Source organism: Pagrus pagrus, assembly GCF_965226575.1.
Source record: "Pagrus pagrus genome assembly, chromosome: 12".
Taxonomy (NCBI): Eukaryota; Metazoa; Chordata; class Actinopteri; order Spariformes; family Sparidae; genus Pagrus; species Pagrus pagrus.
The window spans coordinates 26,728,975-26,747,996 of NC_140196.1; the positions used below are offsets into that span (position 1 = coordinate 26,728,975).

Sequence of the window (19,022 nt, forward strand, 5' to 3'; positions counted from 1 at the left end):
AACCTGGACCGCAACTTATGGAACTGTTCCTGTCAGCTGCTGGAGCTGGCTGCCTTCCTGTCCACCTTCATGCAACAACCGGACAAGGTGAAGGATTTCTTCTTCAACCTGTTCACATTTCCAGAGCAGCTTCACTTGCATTCTGTTTGATGATATGGATACAATAAGTAATTTGAGGTAATTATACTCAAGGTAGACTTTGAATTAAATGATAATGTCTTCATAACAGTTTACTAGTCCAGCTTGTTCCAAGAGTCTGTCATTTGTTTTATTAAAAGTTACACAAAAGTTAGTAGAACCGCACTTAAAACATTTGGAAAACCATGGGTGAATTACAGAACAGATATTCTTTAGTTGTTTTAAGGACAAAAATAAATAGCACAAGACTGGTTGAATTAAGACTAACATCTTTCCCCCTGCTGTTCTCAGACCATCTATAATGGTCGTAGGATGGTGTGTGCGAGCGCTGACAACCCGGCGGTAACCACAGTGCTGGAGCTGACTGAGGCCAACTGTGTCCCATCGAATCAGAACATTACAGTGCAGATAGAGGCAAGAGGCAGCGTGATGCCGCAACTGTATGCCCGAGATCTGGCCATCACAGCAGTCACCTGCTTTATTGGTGAGAGTGGTACACAACAAAATGGTTTATGTTGTGCTGTGCCAGGGTGTCACTAGTGGATTATTCAGACAAAGTTGAACACAATAAGATTTAAAACACTTAAAGCAATATTGTTGTTACGCTCGGCCTAGGGTTGCCAAAGCGCGACATAAAACGAATGACTGAAGAGTGTATTTGCAACTATACAGAGTGTGAGTGGCAACATGTATACAGTGGTGAAGTCTCTGTTCAGGGTGAGCTCAGGCCAAAATAAAAAACAAAAACCCAGTCTAAACTTCTGACCTGTAATCTAACTAAACCCTATGAATGAAAAGGAACAAAAAGACATTTAGTAAACCTAGCTCCCTAACCTAACCAAAAACAGGAGAAAAACAGGGAGTAAAGAAAAGGCAGCTCACCCCTACTGCTTCTTGTCTAATTTTAAACAGGCTTGCTCTGGAAACAAACACAGAGCACTCTAGCACTTAGCTTAACACTCTCTAGTTCTCAAAAGATACTAATTTATCAAGCACAAAAGTTACGAGGTACGAGTGAGGAGGATGCTGTTCGCTGGTAGCGATCCTCGGCAGTTTACATATCTCCGCTCTCCAGTACCAGCCAATCCCCAGCTGCCACGTCACTTGTTCTTGGCCAATGCGGTGCGGGATCTGATGCGTGGATATCATCTTTGGAGGGAGATAGGAGCTCTCACTCAGCTTGGAACCTGAACACACAATTTAAAAGCACAACACAGTGCAAAATATGGCTGGAGCCATAACAATTATCTCATCATTAACATCAGTCTTTCAAACCAACAAACATTTAACTGTACACCCATAGGCCTACAGCAGTAAACTTCCCCAGCTTCAAGTGTAGAAAGGAAGAATAGACAATACAAACACAAAGTTTGAACCAAAAACCAAAAGTATATATATATATACATATATATATATATATATATATATATATATATACATATATATATATATATATATATATATATATATATATATATATATATATATATACTGTATATATATATACAAAAACATGAAGTTTGGTTCAATAATGAATTTATCCTAGGTCTTCTGAAAATGTGACCAAATCTGCTGGATCAAAAATATACATACAGTAAGTTCAACTAAATTTGTTGGCTTCCTGGCACAGACTTGTTTCTTCAGCACAGTCCACATGTTCTCGAAACCTCAATTCAAGCCTGATTGACCCATTCCTTTACCACTTTGAAGCGTGTTTTGGATCATTGTCCTGTTGGAACACCCAACTGCACCCAAGAGCCAATCTTCTGCTGATGATTTTAAGATAATCCTCCTTCTTCATTATTCCATCTACTTTCTTTAGAGCAGCAGATCCACTGGCAGCAAAACAGCCTCATAGCATAATACTACCAGCACCATGCTCGACAGTAGGTTTAGTGTTCTTGGGGTTAAAGGCCTCACCTTCTCTCCTCCAAACATATTGCTGCTCATTGTGGCAAAACAACTATTTTTTTGTTTCATCTGACCACAGAGTTTTCCTCCAGAAGGTTTTTTCTTTGTCCATGTGATCAGCAGCAAAGTTCAGTGGAGCTTTAAGGTGCTGCGTCTGGATCAAGGGCTTCTTTCTAACACAGCAGCCTCTCAGCTCATGTTGATGTAAAACACACCTGACTGTGGACTCTGACACCTGTCTTCCAGCAGCTTCTAATTCATTGCAGACCTGCTTTTTGGTGGTTTTTAGTTGACTCTTGACCATCCTGAACAGTTTTCTCTCAGCAGCAGGTGATAGTTTGTGTTTTCTGATCGTGGCAGTGACACAACTGTGCCATGCACTTTATACTTTCAAACAATTGTTTGTACAGTTGATCTTGGGACCTGTAACTGCTTTGAAATGGCTCCAAGTGACTTTCCTGACTTGTTCAAATCAATAATGTGATCTTTCAGATCAATGCTGAGCTCCTTAGACTTACCCATTGTAGGGTTTGTCGCTGAGTCTAATGGATGTTGTCAATCAGAATCACTCAGATGAAGTTAAGAGGCCATGATACAAAGAAAATTTGAGTCACACAACTTACAACTCTACAATCACCAAAATTGATCGTTCAAGTTACTGTTACTAAGTTACTATATTTTTGAGGAAGCAGCAGATTTGGTCACATTTTCAGAAGACCTATAACAAATAAATGAATGTTTTGTGGTTACAAAGTAGTATGTGTTCCTCTCATTCCATCACAGAAAAATGAGAATTGTGGAAATCATTGGAACTCAAGACTGTCATGATATACATGTTATTTTCTCTTGTTGTCTGAAGCCTATATTTTGCTATGTTATTGTCTAATTTATGTAACATGTTGTGTTATTTCACATTGCACCAATAAAACAAGAATATATTGTAAGGCAACAGGTTGACATTAGAGCATGGTCAGATCAGAAGTAGCCTAGTCAGAAAGTGAAGTATACATGTAGACATATTGGTTGCTTAGTCTTGTAGGGTAATGCTGTGGATTTAGATGTTGGGACACAATATCAATGTTGCAGTATTTCTGGGGATTTACTTAGCTGTTATGGACAAATCTTCTAATTGCTACAATTACATTAATAATGAAATGAATTGAAGCAAAATGACCTTAACAAAAATGCTGATTTGACATTGGTGCTGTGTTCACACCACAAGTACTGTGGTCAAACTCACAGTACTTGTGTGAGTTTGACCACAGAATGTTTTGTTTGCCATGAGAGAAATATTCCAGATTCATTGAACTGGATGATCTTAATTTATTTGTAATGTGAAAAATACTACACAGCACTTAAAGGTAGAATTTTAAGGTCAGTGTGAATACCCATTAATACATCACTTGTTCAAATCCTACCCCTCCTTCTGTGCTTCAGGTGGGATTTGCTTGACCCTTCTGGTCGTCCTGATCATCTATCAAGTGTCTCTTAGGAAGAAACTGAAAGAAAGTAAAAGACAGAAAAAGGAAGAGGAAGAAGAGGGAAGCAGCACAATGGCAAATCACCATCACAATCACATAGATGTTAGTGACAACAGAAAGGACCTCTTCTTGCAAGCAAATAGCAGCCAGCCTTGGAACAAGGAATACATGACGTTGGATGTAAGGACAGATGGCCATGGTCGACAGTTTAGGTCCAGAGCTGATGAAAATGGCATCCATGTCTGGTGTCCGGACTGTAGCACCAATGGACAGAGAAGGATGGGGCCAAACCCAATGAGGTGGAACAACAGGATAAGTGGAGGGATGGAGGAAGAGGAGGAAATAGGGATGAGGGGAGTGAGGATGATGACAGAGGAAGAAAGGAGGAGGCTTGGGACTCAGCAGGAATTCTTTGGCAGGGACTTTCCCAACAAGCTTCTCTCTCATAGCAACAACAACTCTTTCTCTCATCCACGGAAAGAAACCATCAGTCAAAGACCAGAAACGTTGGCTGCTTATGGAGAGATTGAAGAGAGCTACAGGACTGACTTGGAAGTTAAGAGCAATGGACGTGAGACTTTACACTGCGAGAGCTGCCACAGGACATACAGAGCACCAGAGCAGAAAATGAGACAAGGTAGGATTAACACCAGCATGAGAGACTCATCCCTGTTTGATGGACTCCCTCCTCAGTTCAGACAGGTTGACATGGATAGGAATGTTAACCACAACCAATATAACATGGTGAGGAACACAGACTTGAGAAGAGAAACAAGAAATGTAACATTTGATCTGGAGAGTACGAGAACCCTGGAGCAAGGAAAAGATCAAGGCAGAGGCAGAGACATGGAGAAAGAGAGAGTGAGAACACACAAAGCTAAAGACCAGTCAAGCCGATTACTGAAAGTTAAACTTAACTTGAACCCGCTAAGAAAAAGCAAAGTCCATCCTAAGAGGAAAACTGAGCAGGGCTACTCAGAGAAAAGCAGCTCAAAGAAGAGTAAAGATAAAAGGCAGGATGGAAAAGAAAGGGGAGAGAGGAAAGGGAAGTCTGTTAAGAAAACAAAGGGTAGCAGAGAGAAAATGAGGAAATCCACCAAGACTAAAATATCAGCTGAGGATAGTGAGGAAGAAAATGAAGAAGACAGAGAAGAAGAAAGTCAGGAAAGTACAAGGACTTCCAAAAAAGGAAAAGGCGGTAAGAAAGGCACAGAAGGTGACAAGGGTGAGACTAAACACCCAGAGAACGCCGGACTTGGTAATACCACCAATACTGTTGACCAGTCAGCCTCTGCTATTGCCACCGGACAGGGACAAAACTTGCAAGGTGGGCCTATTCAGTATCAGGGAGCTGGATTGGTTCTGGGGAGTGCTAAGCTATCCTTGCAGCCTCCCAACCTCCCCCTGCATGGTTTAGCAGGCTCAAAACTGACTGGCAGCAACCTCTCTCTTCAAGGAAGGAACTTTTTGCTCAACACCATGGCCCCAGAATCTAATGCACTGTTCCCCAACTATCCAGCTAATTCCGTGCCTCCTAGCATAGCATTCAGTGGGCCCAACATGGCTCCAAGTGGTGCTCCAGACAACCCCAGCAGGCAACCTGGGATGGGCATAATTTCTCCTTCTACCTCTATTCTAGCTAGCACTGTACATGCTATCCCTTCAAATTTAATTACCTCTGCTCTACATACCTCCCAGCCTCCAGGACTAGCCTCGAGCTTAACAGAAAACCCAGCTGTTAATCTTGCACCTGGGCAGCCCCTCTCACAGAGCAAGCAGCCTCAATACAACCCTCCTCTGATAGCAAGACTACAGTCTGATCCAACCCAGGGACCAGGCCCTCAAGGAGTACATCAGCTGCCTCCTGAATCTCAAACACCCCAGACCAAGGAGAGCCTTTCTCTCCCTTCTCAAGCACCTCCAAATGCAGATGGTTTCAATGGGGTTACACCTCAGGCTCCCACACCAGAGCCCACTGTGGAGAATCTGTCAAACAGTAACAGTCAGACAGAAACTGTACATGTACCTGCTGGCTCGACAGTCAATGTATCAGCTGAGGTTGTGGCTCTGACTGAAGGACTTGCAACAGGGGTATCAGGAGACAGCATGCAGGCAGCAGATGTGTCTGTATCAGGTGCACCCAGTATGTCTATACAAAGTGTATCCTCCGCAGGTGACGCAGTTGCAACTGCTGCGCTGCTGCAGCAAGAGTCCCTGTCAGAGCAAGGAGGATCTTCCCCAAGGAGGAAGCTGAGGCTGGTGCTTCCTGAGAAGACATCCAGCCGGCCACCCACCGCGCTGGAGCGCAAAATACGCTAACTGTTAATATTGTAGTTTTTAGAAGGTACATGAATGTTATGGACTGGTGGTTAAAAGAAGCACTTCCTTTTCTTTCTTTTGTGTGCGTGTTTTATTTTTATAATTAAAAACACTGAAAAAAAAAACGCTGCTGCTTTTCTTTGTTTGTTTGCTTTTCTGTTTTAAAGTTCATCGTTGACCTAACAGCAGTTGACAAAAAATCTGGAAACCAGCCAAAAGGACAATTTATTCTGTAATTGTTAGCTGATGTAAAACATCAGTGACTTGGACCTCTTTGTTGTTTGTAGCAAGTAGTTGGGGCTTCTATATGTCACTGCTGGATTGAGTTTTGGTTTTGGCACCAGGTAGACTGTTAGCAGTGTGTTGGGTTTCACTGGTCACAATGCTGGCCTCTAAATACTGCCTACAGGCAGTTTGGTTATCTATGATCTATTAGACAATGACTCATCCTTACTGTATAAAGGGCTATATGTAGTATTTTAAACATCAATGAACCGTTGTCAAATCAGTTTTGTCTCCTTACTTTCATTTAATGAGATAACAGAGAAAGTATTTCATGTCATGATATCTGTAGTTCCGCTAACTAAGAGTTGAGAGCACATTGCTCAGAAGTCTTGTTATTTCTTGTTGCAGAGCAAACTTAAAAACAGGATGAATGTTGTTTTGGCCATAAGCAATCCAGCAGGTTTCTAATACAAATCCATATTACACAAAGTGGCCTACTTTACAATACTCTCTTGAAAAGGAGATTTTTAATCTCACTGAGTCGATTTCCTGGTTAAGTAAAGGTTAAATAAAAATAAGGGAAAACATTTTTGGAAAAATCATTTGAAGTTTTTGGTTACTCAGTAAATGTAAGTCAAATATTCACTCTTGTTTAGCTCTCTTCCGGTCTTTACCAACTCCTGACAGAAATAGCTGTGTCTTAAACTGCTAAATGTTCCACTAATAGCATGTCTGCACGATTGACGGAGCTCGACTTCACTTGACTTGAAGAACTTTTGGTACCAGGTACTTTTCTCAATTTTCCCCTTTTTTTCACCTGTATTATTGTACTGGATACATCTAGTATTCACTTATATCCAACTTGGAAAAGAACATTTTTAGAAAATCTTTGTCCAAGAATGTCACTCTTGAAAACACTCACTTACTTGTACTCCTGGTCCTGAACGATGTCAAACTCATCTTCATTAGTGGCATTCCTCCTCCAGCACTGAGGTTTTTATCAACCATTGTGTAATCTGCCTTGGCCAATCCAAGAGCCATGTCATGGTTGAATGTAGTCTGAAACCTGGTGATTGTGTTTTTGATAACACATTTGTATCAAAGGTGGATGGAATCTCCTCCTGGCCCTGCATTTGAATAACATTGATTTTCTTGAAGCATTTTGGGAACTCTTCCTCCTCCGCTCCATTAAGGGACACAGCAAGGTCTGTGATGTATTTAGCCATTGTGGGCAACTGCATTAAAGTCAACAGAATAAGACAGAAAGTAAACTGCATGATGGCCTTTTCAGCTAAGCTCCAATATAATCATGAGAAATTAAAATATCAGTTGTCAAACATGGTTTAACCATCATTACATCAAAATAAATTGTATTTTATATGTGCATATGTACTGCAGTGAATGACCCTGTGGGCTGGGGAGATTGAGGGAGTGAGTGCACCTGTGGAGGGGAGTGTTTTGGAGGAATAGGAGGATTGAAAAGGAAGAGAGTGAGTGGGTGCTGGCATCTCTGGGGAGCGGAGCTTGGTGAGCGTTACGAGGTGGAAGCACGGGGTTGTGCACTCAGTATCGGGGGGTGGTGGCCGTTCGCATGCCGTTTAGGGCTGCCGGCGGCGAAGATAGGCAGCGGGTTTAGGGCGAGGTTCCAGCGTGAGGCAGGGCTGAGGCAGTGTCAGCGGGGAAATTTAGGAGTGCCTTTGTCCGCTCTCCAGCTTGGTGGCGAGGCTCTTCTGCTGCACGTGGAGACGCCTCACTGCGCTGGACCGGCGGTCGCCCCACAACAGACTCCGACTGAAGCCGGCCGGCGCTAAGGCTCAGACCCCGGGAGAGGGTCTCGGACCCCAGGAAAGTTAAGTGGTTTTAAATTAGATTTATCCATTTGGAGTTGTTTTGTCTGTGTGTGATTTATGTTAAATGTTAGACATTTTAATAAAGCAGCGTAGCCTCAGTACCGAGGTGGGAAGGGCAGCTGGGGGAAGGTAGACAGATTCTCAGAGGTGCCACAGCATGTGTGTCCCTATCACGTGTGTGAAGTGGGGAGTAAGTTTGGTTGAAGTGCAGTTTTGTGTGTTGTGCCCTGTGGGGTTTCCAGTGGGTTTTGCCGTGCAGTATTTGCAGTGCCCTGAGAGGGTGTATTTCCCATGTGGTGTGGTCTATGTTGGCAGTGGCCATACACCTGTTTCCGGCCCATGAGTGGCACCAGTGGAGTAGGCTATATGACTCACACTGTGTCCCATACTTGCATGCTAAGCTATTTGCTGTAATTTATAAATTGGTGTTAATAAAGATTACTACTATCTGTACCTTTTGGGTATCCTCCTCCTTAAATGTGTACACAGTAGAAATATTCTGTGTACGGGCTTTCTACATTTCTCAAGTCAGAAACAAGGTTTACACTGGTGGCAGCGGTGGGATCTTGTATCTTCCAAAATTAAAACTTGATAGAGTGTAGCCCTTTAAGATGTCAGACAGAAAGTAATCAGTTGCCACAGGTGTGGAGTAATGGGAACAATACTGAGGATGGCCCATCTACTAGTGGCGGGCACCATGTGACCCACCATATGCATTCAGTTGTTGGCCCAAAGCCCCGTCCAGTCTTCATGCCGGATACGTTTACGGGAGTGGGTCTTGAGTGGTCAGATTGGTCGGAACAGTTTGATTTGGCAGCTGAGGTGAATCATTGGGATGAGGCACTTAAACTTAGGTTCATGTCTCTTTTGCTCGCAGGTCTGGCTAGGGACATGTACAGTGGGTTGCCCAGGGAGGCTAAGAACAACTATGCATTATTGAAATCAGCCATGACACGATGTTTTGAGCCGTGTGATAGCAATGACTGGAGCAGGGCTAGCTTTACTGCCCGTTGCCGGCAGCCCAATGAGACTGCTAGGGAGTTTGGGAATGCTTTGAGGAGGTTGGCCACTAGAGCGTACCCCACAGCTGATGACTGCACCCGTGATATGTTGGCAAGGGATCAGTTTATCCTACACTTTGCTTCAGGAGATTTTCAGGTCAGCTTGCGGGGTGCTAAACCCAAAACACTTGAGGAGGCCATTGAAATTTCCTCTGAAATGGAGTTGCTGAGAAACCCGGAGCAGACTCAGGTGATTCCGGAGGCCAAAGTGATGGGCGTGTCGGTGGCAAAGTCTAGCAGTGATGAGCAGATGGGATTGTTGGTGGGGATGGTTGAGGAGTTGAGACAGGAGGTGCGGTCTCTTCAATCCCTGGTTAAAACCATGCAATCAGCTCCAAAAGGACAAAATCCCCCCAGGCCCACTGAAAACCCAGATGGGGGCCTCAGGGGTAGTGTGGCACCTAGCTGGGCAACCATCGTGGTTTCAGAGGAGCAGGAGGGGGCTGTTGGGAATGTGGGTGTAGCAGGCACCTCAGACATGATTGCCCGTACTTGCAGGGAAACTAGAGGGGACAGGTATAGTAGGCCAACTGCCTGCCCCTGAGCTCACCGTTACAACTGGGCTAAACTTCCAGGGATTGAGGGGGTGGATGTGGAGACATTTATCCCACAAAGAGTTCTCCATTCCCAGGCTAAACTTCCAGGGATTGAGAGGGTGGATGTGGAGACATTTATCCCACAGAGAGTGCTTCATTCCCGGGCTAAACTTCCAGGGATTGAGGGGGTGGATGTGGAGACATTTATCCCACATAGAGTGCTCCATTCCCGGGCTAAACTTCCAGGGATTGAGGGGGTGGATGTGGAGACATTTATCTCACAGAGAGTGCTCCATTCCCGGGCTAAACTTCCAGGGATTGAGGGGGTGGATGTGGAGACATTTATCTCACAGAGAGTGCTCCATTCCCGGGCTAAACTTCCAGGGATTGAGGGGGTGGATGTGGAGACATTTATCCCACATAGAGTGCTCCATTCCCGGGCTAAACTTCCAGGGATTGAGGGGGTGGATGTGGAGACATTTATCTCACAGAGAGTGCTCCACTCCCGGGCTAAACTTCCAGGGATTGAGGGGGTGGATGTGGAGACATTTATTCCACAGAGAGTGCTGCATTCCCGGGTAACTCCATGTACACATCACTCACAACCGCTACTCACAAAGGATATAGCGGTCCTTATAATTACGGCTTTGACACTTGTATTTATGAACTTTAGTCCACAGCTCCCAAGCAGTCTCTTGCAAGGTCCCCATGCCCAGGCTGTGCTCTGGGGCCCCACGCTGTTTGTCAGACCTGCTACTCAAGAAGGACAGAAAAGTCCTTATAATTACGGCCTTGAAACTTGTATTTATGGACTTTGGCTTCTGTCACTTAGCCCCCAAGCAGCCTCCACCAATACAGTCCCATGCTATGTTCTAGGGCGGCTGCCTTTCACTCAGACTCCCTAAGCTTAACCCTCTGGGGAACTTGCCCGCCACTCGGACCTGAGGAGTCCGTAGATACAAGTTTCAAAGCCGTATTTAAAAAGGACACAGACCTCTCCCACTGGTTCTCTGGTGTTGTGTTGACAAGGAGGAAAGCTGACACTCGGAGGTTGGGCAGAAGCCTCATGAACTTCTCCTGTGAAAAACCGTAATGTTAAGAGAGAAATGTTCCCCCCTATATATTCTGTATTTACTTTTTACTAAATGAAATGAAACAACAGATTTCCTTTTGAACATTTATTTAGTATTTATTAGCAAAAATATGATAAGAAATACACCCTTTCAAACAAGCAACAATACATTTAACATTATCAACATATATTGCTTTTTAGAACAATGAACAATTTAGTTATTTTTATAACAATACAAATAACAAATATAAAACATCAGATGTCTTCAGTCTCCCTGGAGTCTTCAGTCTGGAGCTCTGCAATCAACTTGGAGACGTTTTTCATTTTCAAATTAAGGAGTGCACACTTCTTCAAAAGCTCATCATCCTGGCTCAGAATTGCAGCAATTTAAAGGTTAAACAGAATCCATCTTAATTACATGAATAATTTCCACAACATGTTTTTCATAGTAAATACCACAATATTTACCATGTCCTTGGTGATCACCTCCTGCCAGACATTGGCAAATGCTTTTCTGATGCCATTTTTTAGGTCATGTGTCCAGATTGATGTCCTGCTTTTCTATTGTTAAAAAAGAGAAAAATTAAATGGAATACGCAAAAATGATGAATGGGTCCCTCATAAATCTGGATTTGTAAGTCTAGAGTGCTTACCACATCTGGGACTTTCTCCACAGGTACGGTGGCAGGTGGACGTCCAGGATGAGGTGCGGTGGCAGGTGGAGGCTCATCAGAGTCACTGCTGGTCGCCATACGCATCCTTTTTGACTTTCTTTTTGCCTTGGGCTCAGCTGCAGGCATGTGCCTCAGACACGCTCTCCTCTCTGACATAACAATTGTCGGAGGTCGAGGTGCTGTGGCACATGGCCCTGGTGACTTGGCTCCTTTGAGAAGGTTCCAGACGTCTCTGGGCCTAGGACAGGGAAAGAAGAACTCAGCACCTACCCCAACCCCAATCCGACAAAAAGTAAAAAAGGTGTCACGTGAATTTACCAGAGTTGACAGCCTTGATCTGACCAGCGTGATGGTGACATCCGGCACACCAGCCTTGTGCCAGATGTCTGTCACCATGTCCCCCAGTTTTTCCAGCTCCCCACCAGCAGAGTTAAAGAAAAGTGTGGTAACCTCAGGGCTGTAGCCTGGCGGTAAGGGCCGCAGCTTTGCAAAGTCTGTTAGCCAGGTGTACTCAGGCTTTGGTAAGGACCAGCTTGGCCCTACCATATGTGGCCGCAGTCTTGTGAGATTTGGCCTAGAGTCCAACATAGCATATATAATGATTGTCAAGTGTATTTTAACGCCTGGCTTCCCACACTTGAAAAAGGAAGGACTCTGACACAGGATTTCACTCTCCCTGGTTTATTTAGCCAGTGACAAGCACGTTGGTAATGAAGAAGGTAATGAAGAAGGTGAAAAACCTTTAAACACAAAAAGAATAACAAATGTGAATAAATTCAGCATGGCTTTAACAAGGTAAGAACATTTTAACACATTTCCAGGTAAGTAAGGTAAGTGTGAATTTAAACAGAACTTAGTTCTACTTTTTAGAACATTTGCTAATTAAATGAACTCATTTTTAAATACATAAATTAAATCTTTTTACATGGTAATTTAATAAAGCAAAATTTTCTATACTTAAATACCAGTCGATTTATCCTTTAATTTATCAGTTTTCAAAATAAGGGTTTAAACAAACTAATTGGCTCTTTATTTTCTTTACAAATTAAGTAGACCATTTCATGTTACATAATAAATGATAAAGAACTGAAATAAGCACAAATTAAATGTCAAAATAATATTTTGCCAATGATGATTATTAACATTCAAACACATACCAAACAATCAATGTTGAATTTAATTTAACATTGACAGGCACTATACTTAAATTTGCTCAAATACAGATATCAATGAGCTGTGAGCTTACCGGTAGCCTTTTTTTGAGCCCTTTTTCCCATGCGTTTGGCGGTGTTGCTGTGATCTTTTTACCTTCCTCTGCTGTGAATGTGTCTGCTGCCTCAGCTCCGTTTCATCACAACTGAATGACTGAGTGTCTCCTATTGTTCTGAGATCGGGTGCGCTGCTAATTAGTCCAATCGTTCTCAACTGTTGAAGCAGCGCACCCGGCGTCACGTGCGCGCGCGTCCGCTGTCGCGTGTGCGCGCGCACCCGCTGTCGCGCTCCAGGCGGATTGCCGCAACAATGATTACCTATCATTATTATTATTTATCCATAACATAATTAACATCACCACCTGTCATGTTCTGTGCTGTCTCTCTTAATTGGCAAAAGAAACATGGTGACATTCATAATTTCTGAAGCTGCACTTGGAGATTTGCCAAGACAGATCTATAAAGAATTTGCAACAGCTTCAGATGCTCTGCAAATGACATTTTCACACTGCTGCAACTTTTCCCTGCAATATTCTAAAATGATTTTGTCCTGTCCTGAATCTTTGAACTGTCATTCATCTGTAAAACCCAGCTCACACCAGAGAAATGTAATATTGTTACTGTACTTTGACAATAAAGTGTATCATAGAGTAGATTACAATCCCAGACCCCTGTCTTGCTGAACCAGACTTGCACCCCCAATGGTAGTGCATCACCTGGAGACAATGTACTATATTTTGTGTCCTTGTCTTCACATAATGTCAGGAAATAGTGAATCAGGGAAATCTGCAGGCTTTTAATGGTGCAAACAAAATACAAATGCAAAGCTCATAAATCTTTGTGACCAATGACAGATAGTTTATAACCAATTTAAAAACAATCATCACATACCTTCAATGCCCTCTTCTGAAGGCCCCTCCATGCCAATGGTCTCTAAAATGTTAATTGATGTTATATTATTGAGTTGGAAAGCTGACACTGTGAGCAATCTGCCAATCAAGAGTATACAAAAATACTGCAGAAAACTGCTGGACTGATCATATTGTTTTAACTACAACTGAGTAGATACAATCAAAATACAATACAAAACTATAAAACTTGCCCTCTTCGTCTGTTTGTGTGTGCAGTATGTGTGTGACACTATTTTTTGCATATGTATGGTCTTACTGAATTTAAAGAAGGTTAAAATTTTAAACAAATTACCTGCATACAATTCTATCACTTTAAAAAATCCAGTTTTAGTCATTTACTGAACGCTGAAGACTGTCATATATTGCACCTTTAAAATATAATAAGACTTTGTACCATTCATGTCAACTTGAATTTCATCCAGACTCTTTCCTTTGTATTCTCATAGGCGTCCCTGTTCCATTGCCAGGAGCACTTTGCTGATTTTGGCCAACTGGAGGGTACCCTCCGGAAGGCGGTAGTGCTTTCGGTGGACAGCAATATTATGCCCGAGGAAGTCTGCCAACTGATCGAGTTCTGTGGCGATATGTTTCCTCAGTTTTGTTGATGTTAATGCTTTAGGATTTTTGACGTGATCACATTCTTTCACAAACTGCCTTATGCATTCAGAAGCCCTTATGTAATGGACAGAGTGTGGTAATGCAAAGAGATATCCATTTTCACAGATCACCCCACATTCTTCTATCTCCTCGGTTAGAGCATCAAGTGACTCTCTCATGAGTGGGGTTAAAAGAACTGGAACCTTTCTTCCTCTCTTTCCTACGATTGTAATCCTTAAAAAATGTTTGCACAGCTTCTGTTCAAGCGGCGTAAGGGCCAAGCTAACGTCACCATGTGTGTCTGATGTGTCCTTTGATAGGTACGCAGACAGAAGCATCCTGGACACTTCCCCTCCTCTCCGGCAGTTAAACAGTACAACTTGTGTCAGGGTCACTTTTGCAAGCTCCTTCCAGTTTGATGGTGACGGGTGTTCTTGCAGATCATTCAAATGTTGCTGCTATTTCTCAGCTAGATGACAATGAAGCTTTTGGATATCTTGTGTGAAACAGTAACAGTTGAGGAGCATGGTCTGGTCAAGTTGAGTTAATGCTTGGCTTGCAATGTCAAATCTCCAACTTTCTTGATAAAGCTGCGCAAACTCATCAGCATCTTAAGTAGCTTGTTTATCCTTCTTTTTCAGGCCTTCGGACTTGATAAACATGGCCAGAGAATGCAAGCTGTGTCCAACCTTGCAAGCAAGAGACCGACATTGGTATTTGCCAGTTTGCTCACTGAATCCAGATAGGCTCTTTGTAGCACTGACAATCTGACCGTACTACGCAGGTTTTATCAGCTCTTGGATGGTCTTCACATGTGTAACTTTTCTTTCTTCCAATACCAGCCTGCCAAGCTCTCTCAGTTTTTGCCGAATACACTGGTGTTGACTGACTATCCTCTCGTTCTTCTTGAACAGTCTGTAACCATACTCAAGAATGCAGCGGTCTTCTTTAATAGCAACTGCAATCTTGTCTTGATTCACAACACTTAAGAACTTCCAATAAGCATCGTTAAATCCAGGTGGAGCAGGTACAGCGAAAGCACACAAAGCTTGAACATGAGTTTTACATGGTTTAGTACTCTCAGGTTTGAAGCTGCACATCTTTACTAGAAATGATCAACCTGTCTCTATTAACAGGATACGTACCACAATCCTTTAAACTAGCTGTAATTAGACCGCTCCTTAAAAAGCCTAATCTTGATCCAGAAACTTTAGCCAACTATAGACCTATATCCAACCTCCCTTTCCTCTCCAAGATCCTTGAGAAAGCAGTCGCCAACCAGCTAGGTGACTTTCTTCATAAAAATAGTTTATATGAGGATTTTCAATCAGGTTTTAGAGCACATCATATCACAGAGACGGCACTGGTGAAAGTTACAAATGACCTCCTAATCGCTTCTGACAAAGGACTTGTCTCTGTCCTGGTCTTACTAGATCTTAGTGCTGCATTTGATACCATTGATCATCACATTCTACTACAGAGACTGGAACACTTAATTGGCATTAAAGGACCCGCATTAAACTGGTTTAAGTCCTATTTATCGGATCGATTTCAGTTTGTACATGTTAATGATGAGTCATCCCTGTATACCAAGGTTAGTCATGGTGTTCCTCAAGGCTCCGTGCTTGGACCCATACTATTCACCTTATATATGCTCCCTCTAGGAAATATAATTCGGAAACACTCCATAAACTTTCATTGTTATGCAGATGATACACAGTTATACCTATCAATAAAGCCAAATGAAACTAATCAGCTTACTAAACTCCATACATGTCTCAAGGACATTAAGACCTGGATGACCTGCAATTTTCTGCTGTTAAACTCAGATAAAACCGAAGTTATAGTACTTGGTCCTAAACACCTTAGAGATGCATTATCTAATGATATAGCGAGTTTGGATGGCATTAACTTGGCCTCCAGCACCACCGTCAGGAATCTGGGAGTTATCTTTGATCAAGATATGTCCTTCAACTCCCACATAAAACAAATTTCAAGGTCTGCATTTTTTCATCTACGTAACATTGCAAAAATCAGGCCCATCCTGTCTCAAAAAGACGCAGAAAAGCTAGTCCATGCATTTGTTACTTCCAGACTGGACTATTGTAATTCTCTATTATCAGGCTGCCCTAACAAGTCTCTAAAGAGTCTCCAGCTGGTCCAGAATGCTGCAGCACGTGTACTGACAGGAACTAAGAAAAGAGATCATATTACTCCTGTACTGGCCTCTCTGCACTGGCTCCCTGTAAAATCAAGAATAGAGTTTAAAATCCTTCTCCTCACTTACAAAGCTGTTAATGGTCAGGCACCATCATATCTCCAGGAGCTCATATTACCCTATCACCCAACTAGAGCATTACGCTCCCAGAACGCAGGATTACTTGTAGTTCCTAAAGTCTCCAAAAGTAGAATGGGAGCCAGAGCCTTCAGTTATCAAGCTCCTCTTCTGTGGAACCATCTTCCTGTTTTGGTCCGGGAGGCGGACACCCTCTCTACCTTTAAGAGTAGACTTAAGACCTTCCTCTTCGATAGAGCTTATAGTTAGGGCTGGTCCAGGACAGGCCCAGGCCTGTCCTGGACGAGCTCTTAGTTATGCTGCTATAGGCCTAGTCCGGGGGACAATGACACACTGAGCTTCTCTCTCCTCCCCTCTCCTCTCCTCTCCATCTGTATACATTATGCCTGCATACATGCCCCATCTCTGCATGTCACTGACTTGCTTCTTCCCCGGAGTCCTTGTGCTTTCTAGTCCTACAGGCTCCCTTGGATCCTGGCCGCGCCCGGGTCGTGGATCGTGGATGCGCCCACTGCTATGGCCCTGCCTGATCGTGGATGCGCCCACTGCTATGGCCCTGCCTGATCGTGGATGCGCCTACTGCTATGGCCCTGCCTGATCGTGGATGCACCTACTGCCATGACCCTGCCTGACACCCACCACTACTGTCGCTAATATTAGTCACATCTCTGTTACATACGTTCCACTACTATTATCGTACTGCATTGCTACATACCATCCTTGCCATTGATCATTACTACTGTTATCACTAGTAATCACATTTCCATGTGCATTTCATCATTATTGCTGTAATACATCTTTGTGTACTTTCACTCCTGTCAACCATCGCTTATAATTGAATACATTGTGATCTCGTTGATCTGCTCTGTACATGCGACATCTATTGCACGTCTGTCCGTCCTGGGAGAGGGATCCCTCCTCTGTGGCTCTCCCTGAGGTTTCTTCCGCATTTTTTCCCTGTTAAAAGGGCCTTTTTTGGGGCAAGTTTTTCCTCACTCGAATCGAGGGTCGAAGGACAGAGGGTGTCGTCTCTGTACAGATTGTAAAGCCCTCTGAGGCAAACTGTGATTTGTGAATTTGGGCTATACAAATAAAATTTGATTTGATTTGATTTATAGTATACTATGCATGTTAAAGCAAAAAATAAAAAATAAAGAGATTATATTTGTCTGATATTCAGTTTTCCTGTTAGTTTTTTTCATACAATTGTGTTTGTGATGAGATATATTTACATCTTATCATAAATGGGACTGATGTATGTGTACAAATACTTGGCCCCTCTATGAGAAATGCGGCCCCTTAATGGCCCCTTACTTAGGAAAATCCTAGATCCGCCACTGCGAGCGGATGAAAACTCTGTTTACGTTGATTCGCTTTGATCCCCTTTCCTCGGCCAGCAGTGGGTCCAGAGACAGGGCTCGGCTAAAAGCGTGCCTTGCTCGTCTCCAAATGGAAGCCCAGGAAAAAGCACAAAACAGACAAGCAGTTACAGCTGGAGATTAAAAGGCTGGAAATTGAGGCGGACAAAGCCGTAAGACTGCATCAGCTGGAGTTTGAGTCCCAGAGGAAGGCTCATCGTGCGCCGAGCACATCCGCTGATGCCACGGATACATCTTTTCTTCCCACCCATTTACTAAGTAGTGCATTTGACGTTAGCAATCACCTTGCTTTAGTACCAATATTTCGTGAGACTGAAGTTGATTCCTATTTTGGTGAATTTGAGCGGCCGCCTGAAGTCTGGCCTCTGTTATTGCACTGCAATATTCATGGGAAAGCCCAAGAAGCTGTAGCTGCTCTCCCCATGGAGGACAGCCTACAATATGACGCTGTTAAATCCGCAATCTTACGCTCATATGAATTGGTCCCTGAAGCATGCAGGCAGAAATTCAGGAATCATAAGAAAGTCCACAATCAGACTTATGTCGAGTTTGTCAGGGAAAAGGGACTTTTATTTGATAAGTACAAGGAGTTTAAGAAATGTTTGCCTGATCGTATTGTGGTGTATTTCAATGAGCAAAATTCACTCTCTCCTGCTGCTGTACTAGCTGACCAGTATGTGCTGACTCACAAGGCTGTTTTTCCGTCAGCCTCTGTTGAAAAGCCCTGTTATACTCCGGCTTCACCAAGTACTTCTCCTAAGTTACCCAAGTACAAGAGAGAGGAAAATGTTTTTTTTCCTGTTACAAACCTGGACAAAGTTGAAATTAGGCCTGTCAAAATGATAGCCTGATTGCAATTGTTTGAGCTGACCATGATAATTTTGCATAATCGTTAGATTCCATAGTCAAGGAAATTCTAGTCCATTGTTAGAAATGTCTTATGAAAGTGCTTGGATGGAAACATGGCGTTATAAGAGCAGTGGCTCCTTTAAGAGCATAGAGAGTGTGTGATGGAACGAGAGAGTGATGTGGCTGAGCTCAGAGCATACAGGTGTTGGTGACAGAGCAGAGAAGAAATCAACAGTTAAGTTGTGTAGTAAATGTACAGTTTAAGTTTAAGTTCGTCTCTGCAGCTCTTTAGGACCAAGACAGTCCCGAGTTGCTGGGTAAAATGAGGGGGGTTAATCCTTTAAAGGTATAGTTGGTAATGTTGGAGAGCAAGCAAGATTTGAAAGTGGCACCTCGTCTTAGCTCCACCCCCTTCTCCCCCTCCCGTCAGTGCTCCGTCCAAAGCCCCGCCCCCACAAACTTGAACGCGCATCAGACAGTCCGTCAGCAGGGCAGAGGAGAGCCGCTAGCTA

At 43.2% G+C, this 19,022-nt stretch overlaps 2 protein-coding genes across 2 annotated transcripts; one reads left to right on the forward strand and one right to left on the reverse strand.

Annotated features, from left to right (window-relative positions):
* The first annotated feature begins 539 nt into the window (after window positions 1-539).
* LOC311266783 (uncharacterized protein) lies at window positions 540-5,863 on the forward strand. The gene is made up of 2 exons (XM_084369320.1): window positions 540-622; window positions 3,487-5,863. The coding sequence occupies exons 1-2, from the start codon at window positions 568-570 to the stop codon at window positions 5,847-5,849; spliced, it is 2,418 nt and encodes an 805-aa protein (XP_084225446.1). The 5' UTR covers window positions 540-567; the 3' UTR covers window positions 5,850-5,863.
* A 4,885-nt stretch (window positions 5,864-10,748) lies between these two features.
* Window positions 10,749-11,458, reverse strand: LOC311267192 (uncharacterized protein). Its single transcript, XM_084370092.1, has 3 exons — window positions 11,247-11,458; window positions 11,062-11,154; window positions 10,749-10,899 (listed from the first exon to the last, which is right to left on the reverse strand). The coding sequence occupies exons 1-3, from the start codon at window positions 11,421-11,423 to the stop codon at window positions 10,849-10,851; spliced, it is 321 nt and encodes a 106-aa protein (XP_084226218.1). The 5' UTR covers window positions 11,424-11,458; the 3' UTR covers window positions 10,749-10,848.
* Between the last annotated feature and the right edge of the window lie 7,564 nt (window positions 11,459-19,022).

What these genes read in the sequence shown, in the direction of transcription:
- LOC311267192 (XM_084370092.1), bottom strand. Translation starts at nt 11,423, where the DNA reads ATGTCAGAGAGGAGAGCGTGTCTGAGGCACATGCCTGCAGCTGAGCCC. An exon ending in TGGAGAAAGTCCCAGATGTG is followed by an intron (nt 11,155 to 11,246) that starts GTAAGCACTCTA and finishes TTTTAACAATAG; the next exon opens with AAAAGCAGGACATCAATCTG. An exon ending in AGGTGATCACCAAGGACATG is followed by an intron (nt 10,900 to 11,061) that starts GTAAATATTGTG and finishes AACGTCTCCAAG; the next exon opens with TTGATTGCAGAGCTCCAGAC.
- LOC311266783 (XM_084369320.1), top strand. Translation starts at nt 568, where the DNA reads ATGCCGCAACTGTATGCCCGAGATCTGGCCATCACAGCAGTCACCTGC. An exon ending in AGCAGTCACCTGCTTTATTG is followed by an intron (nt 623 to 3,486) that starts GTGAGAGTGGTA and finishes TCTGTGCTTCAG; the next exon opens with GTGGGATTTGCTTGACCCTT.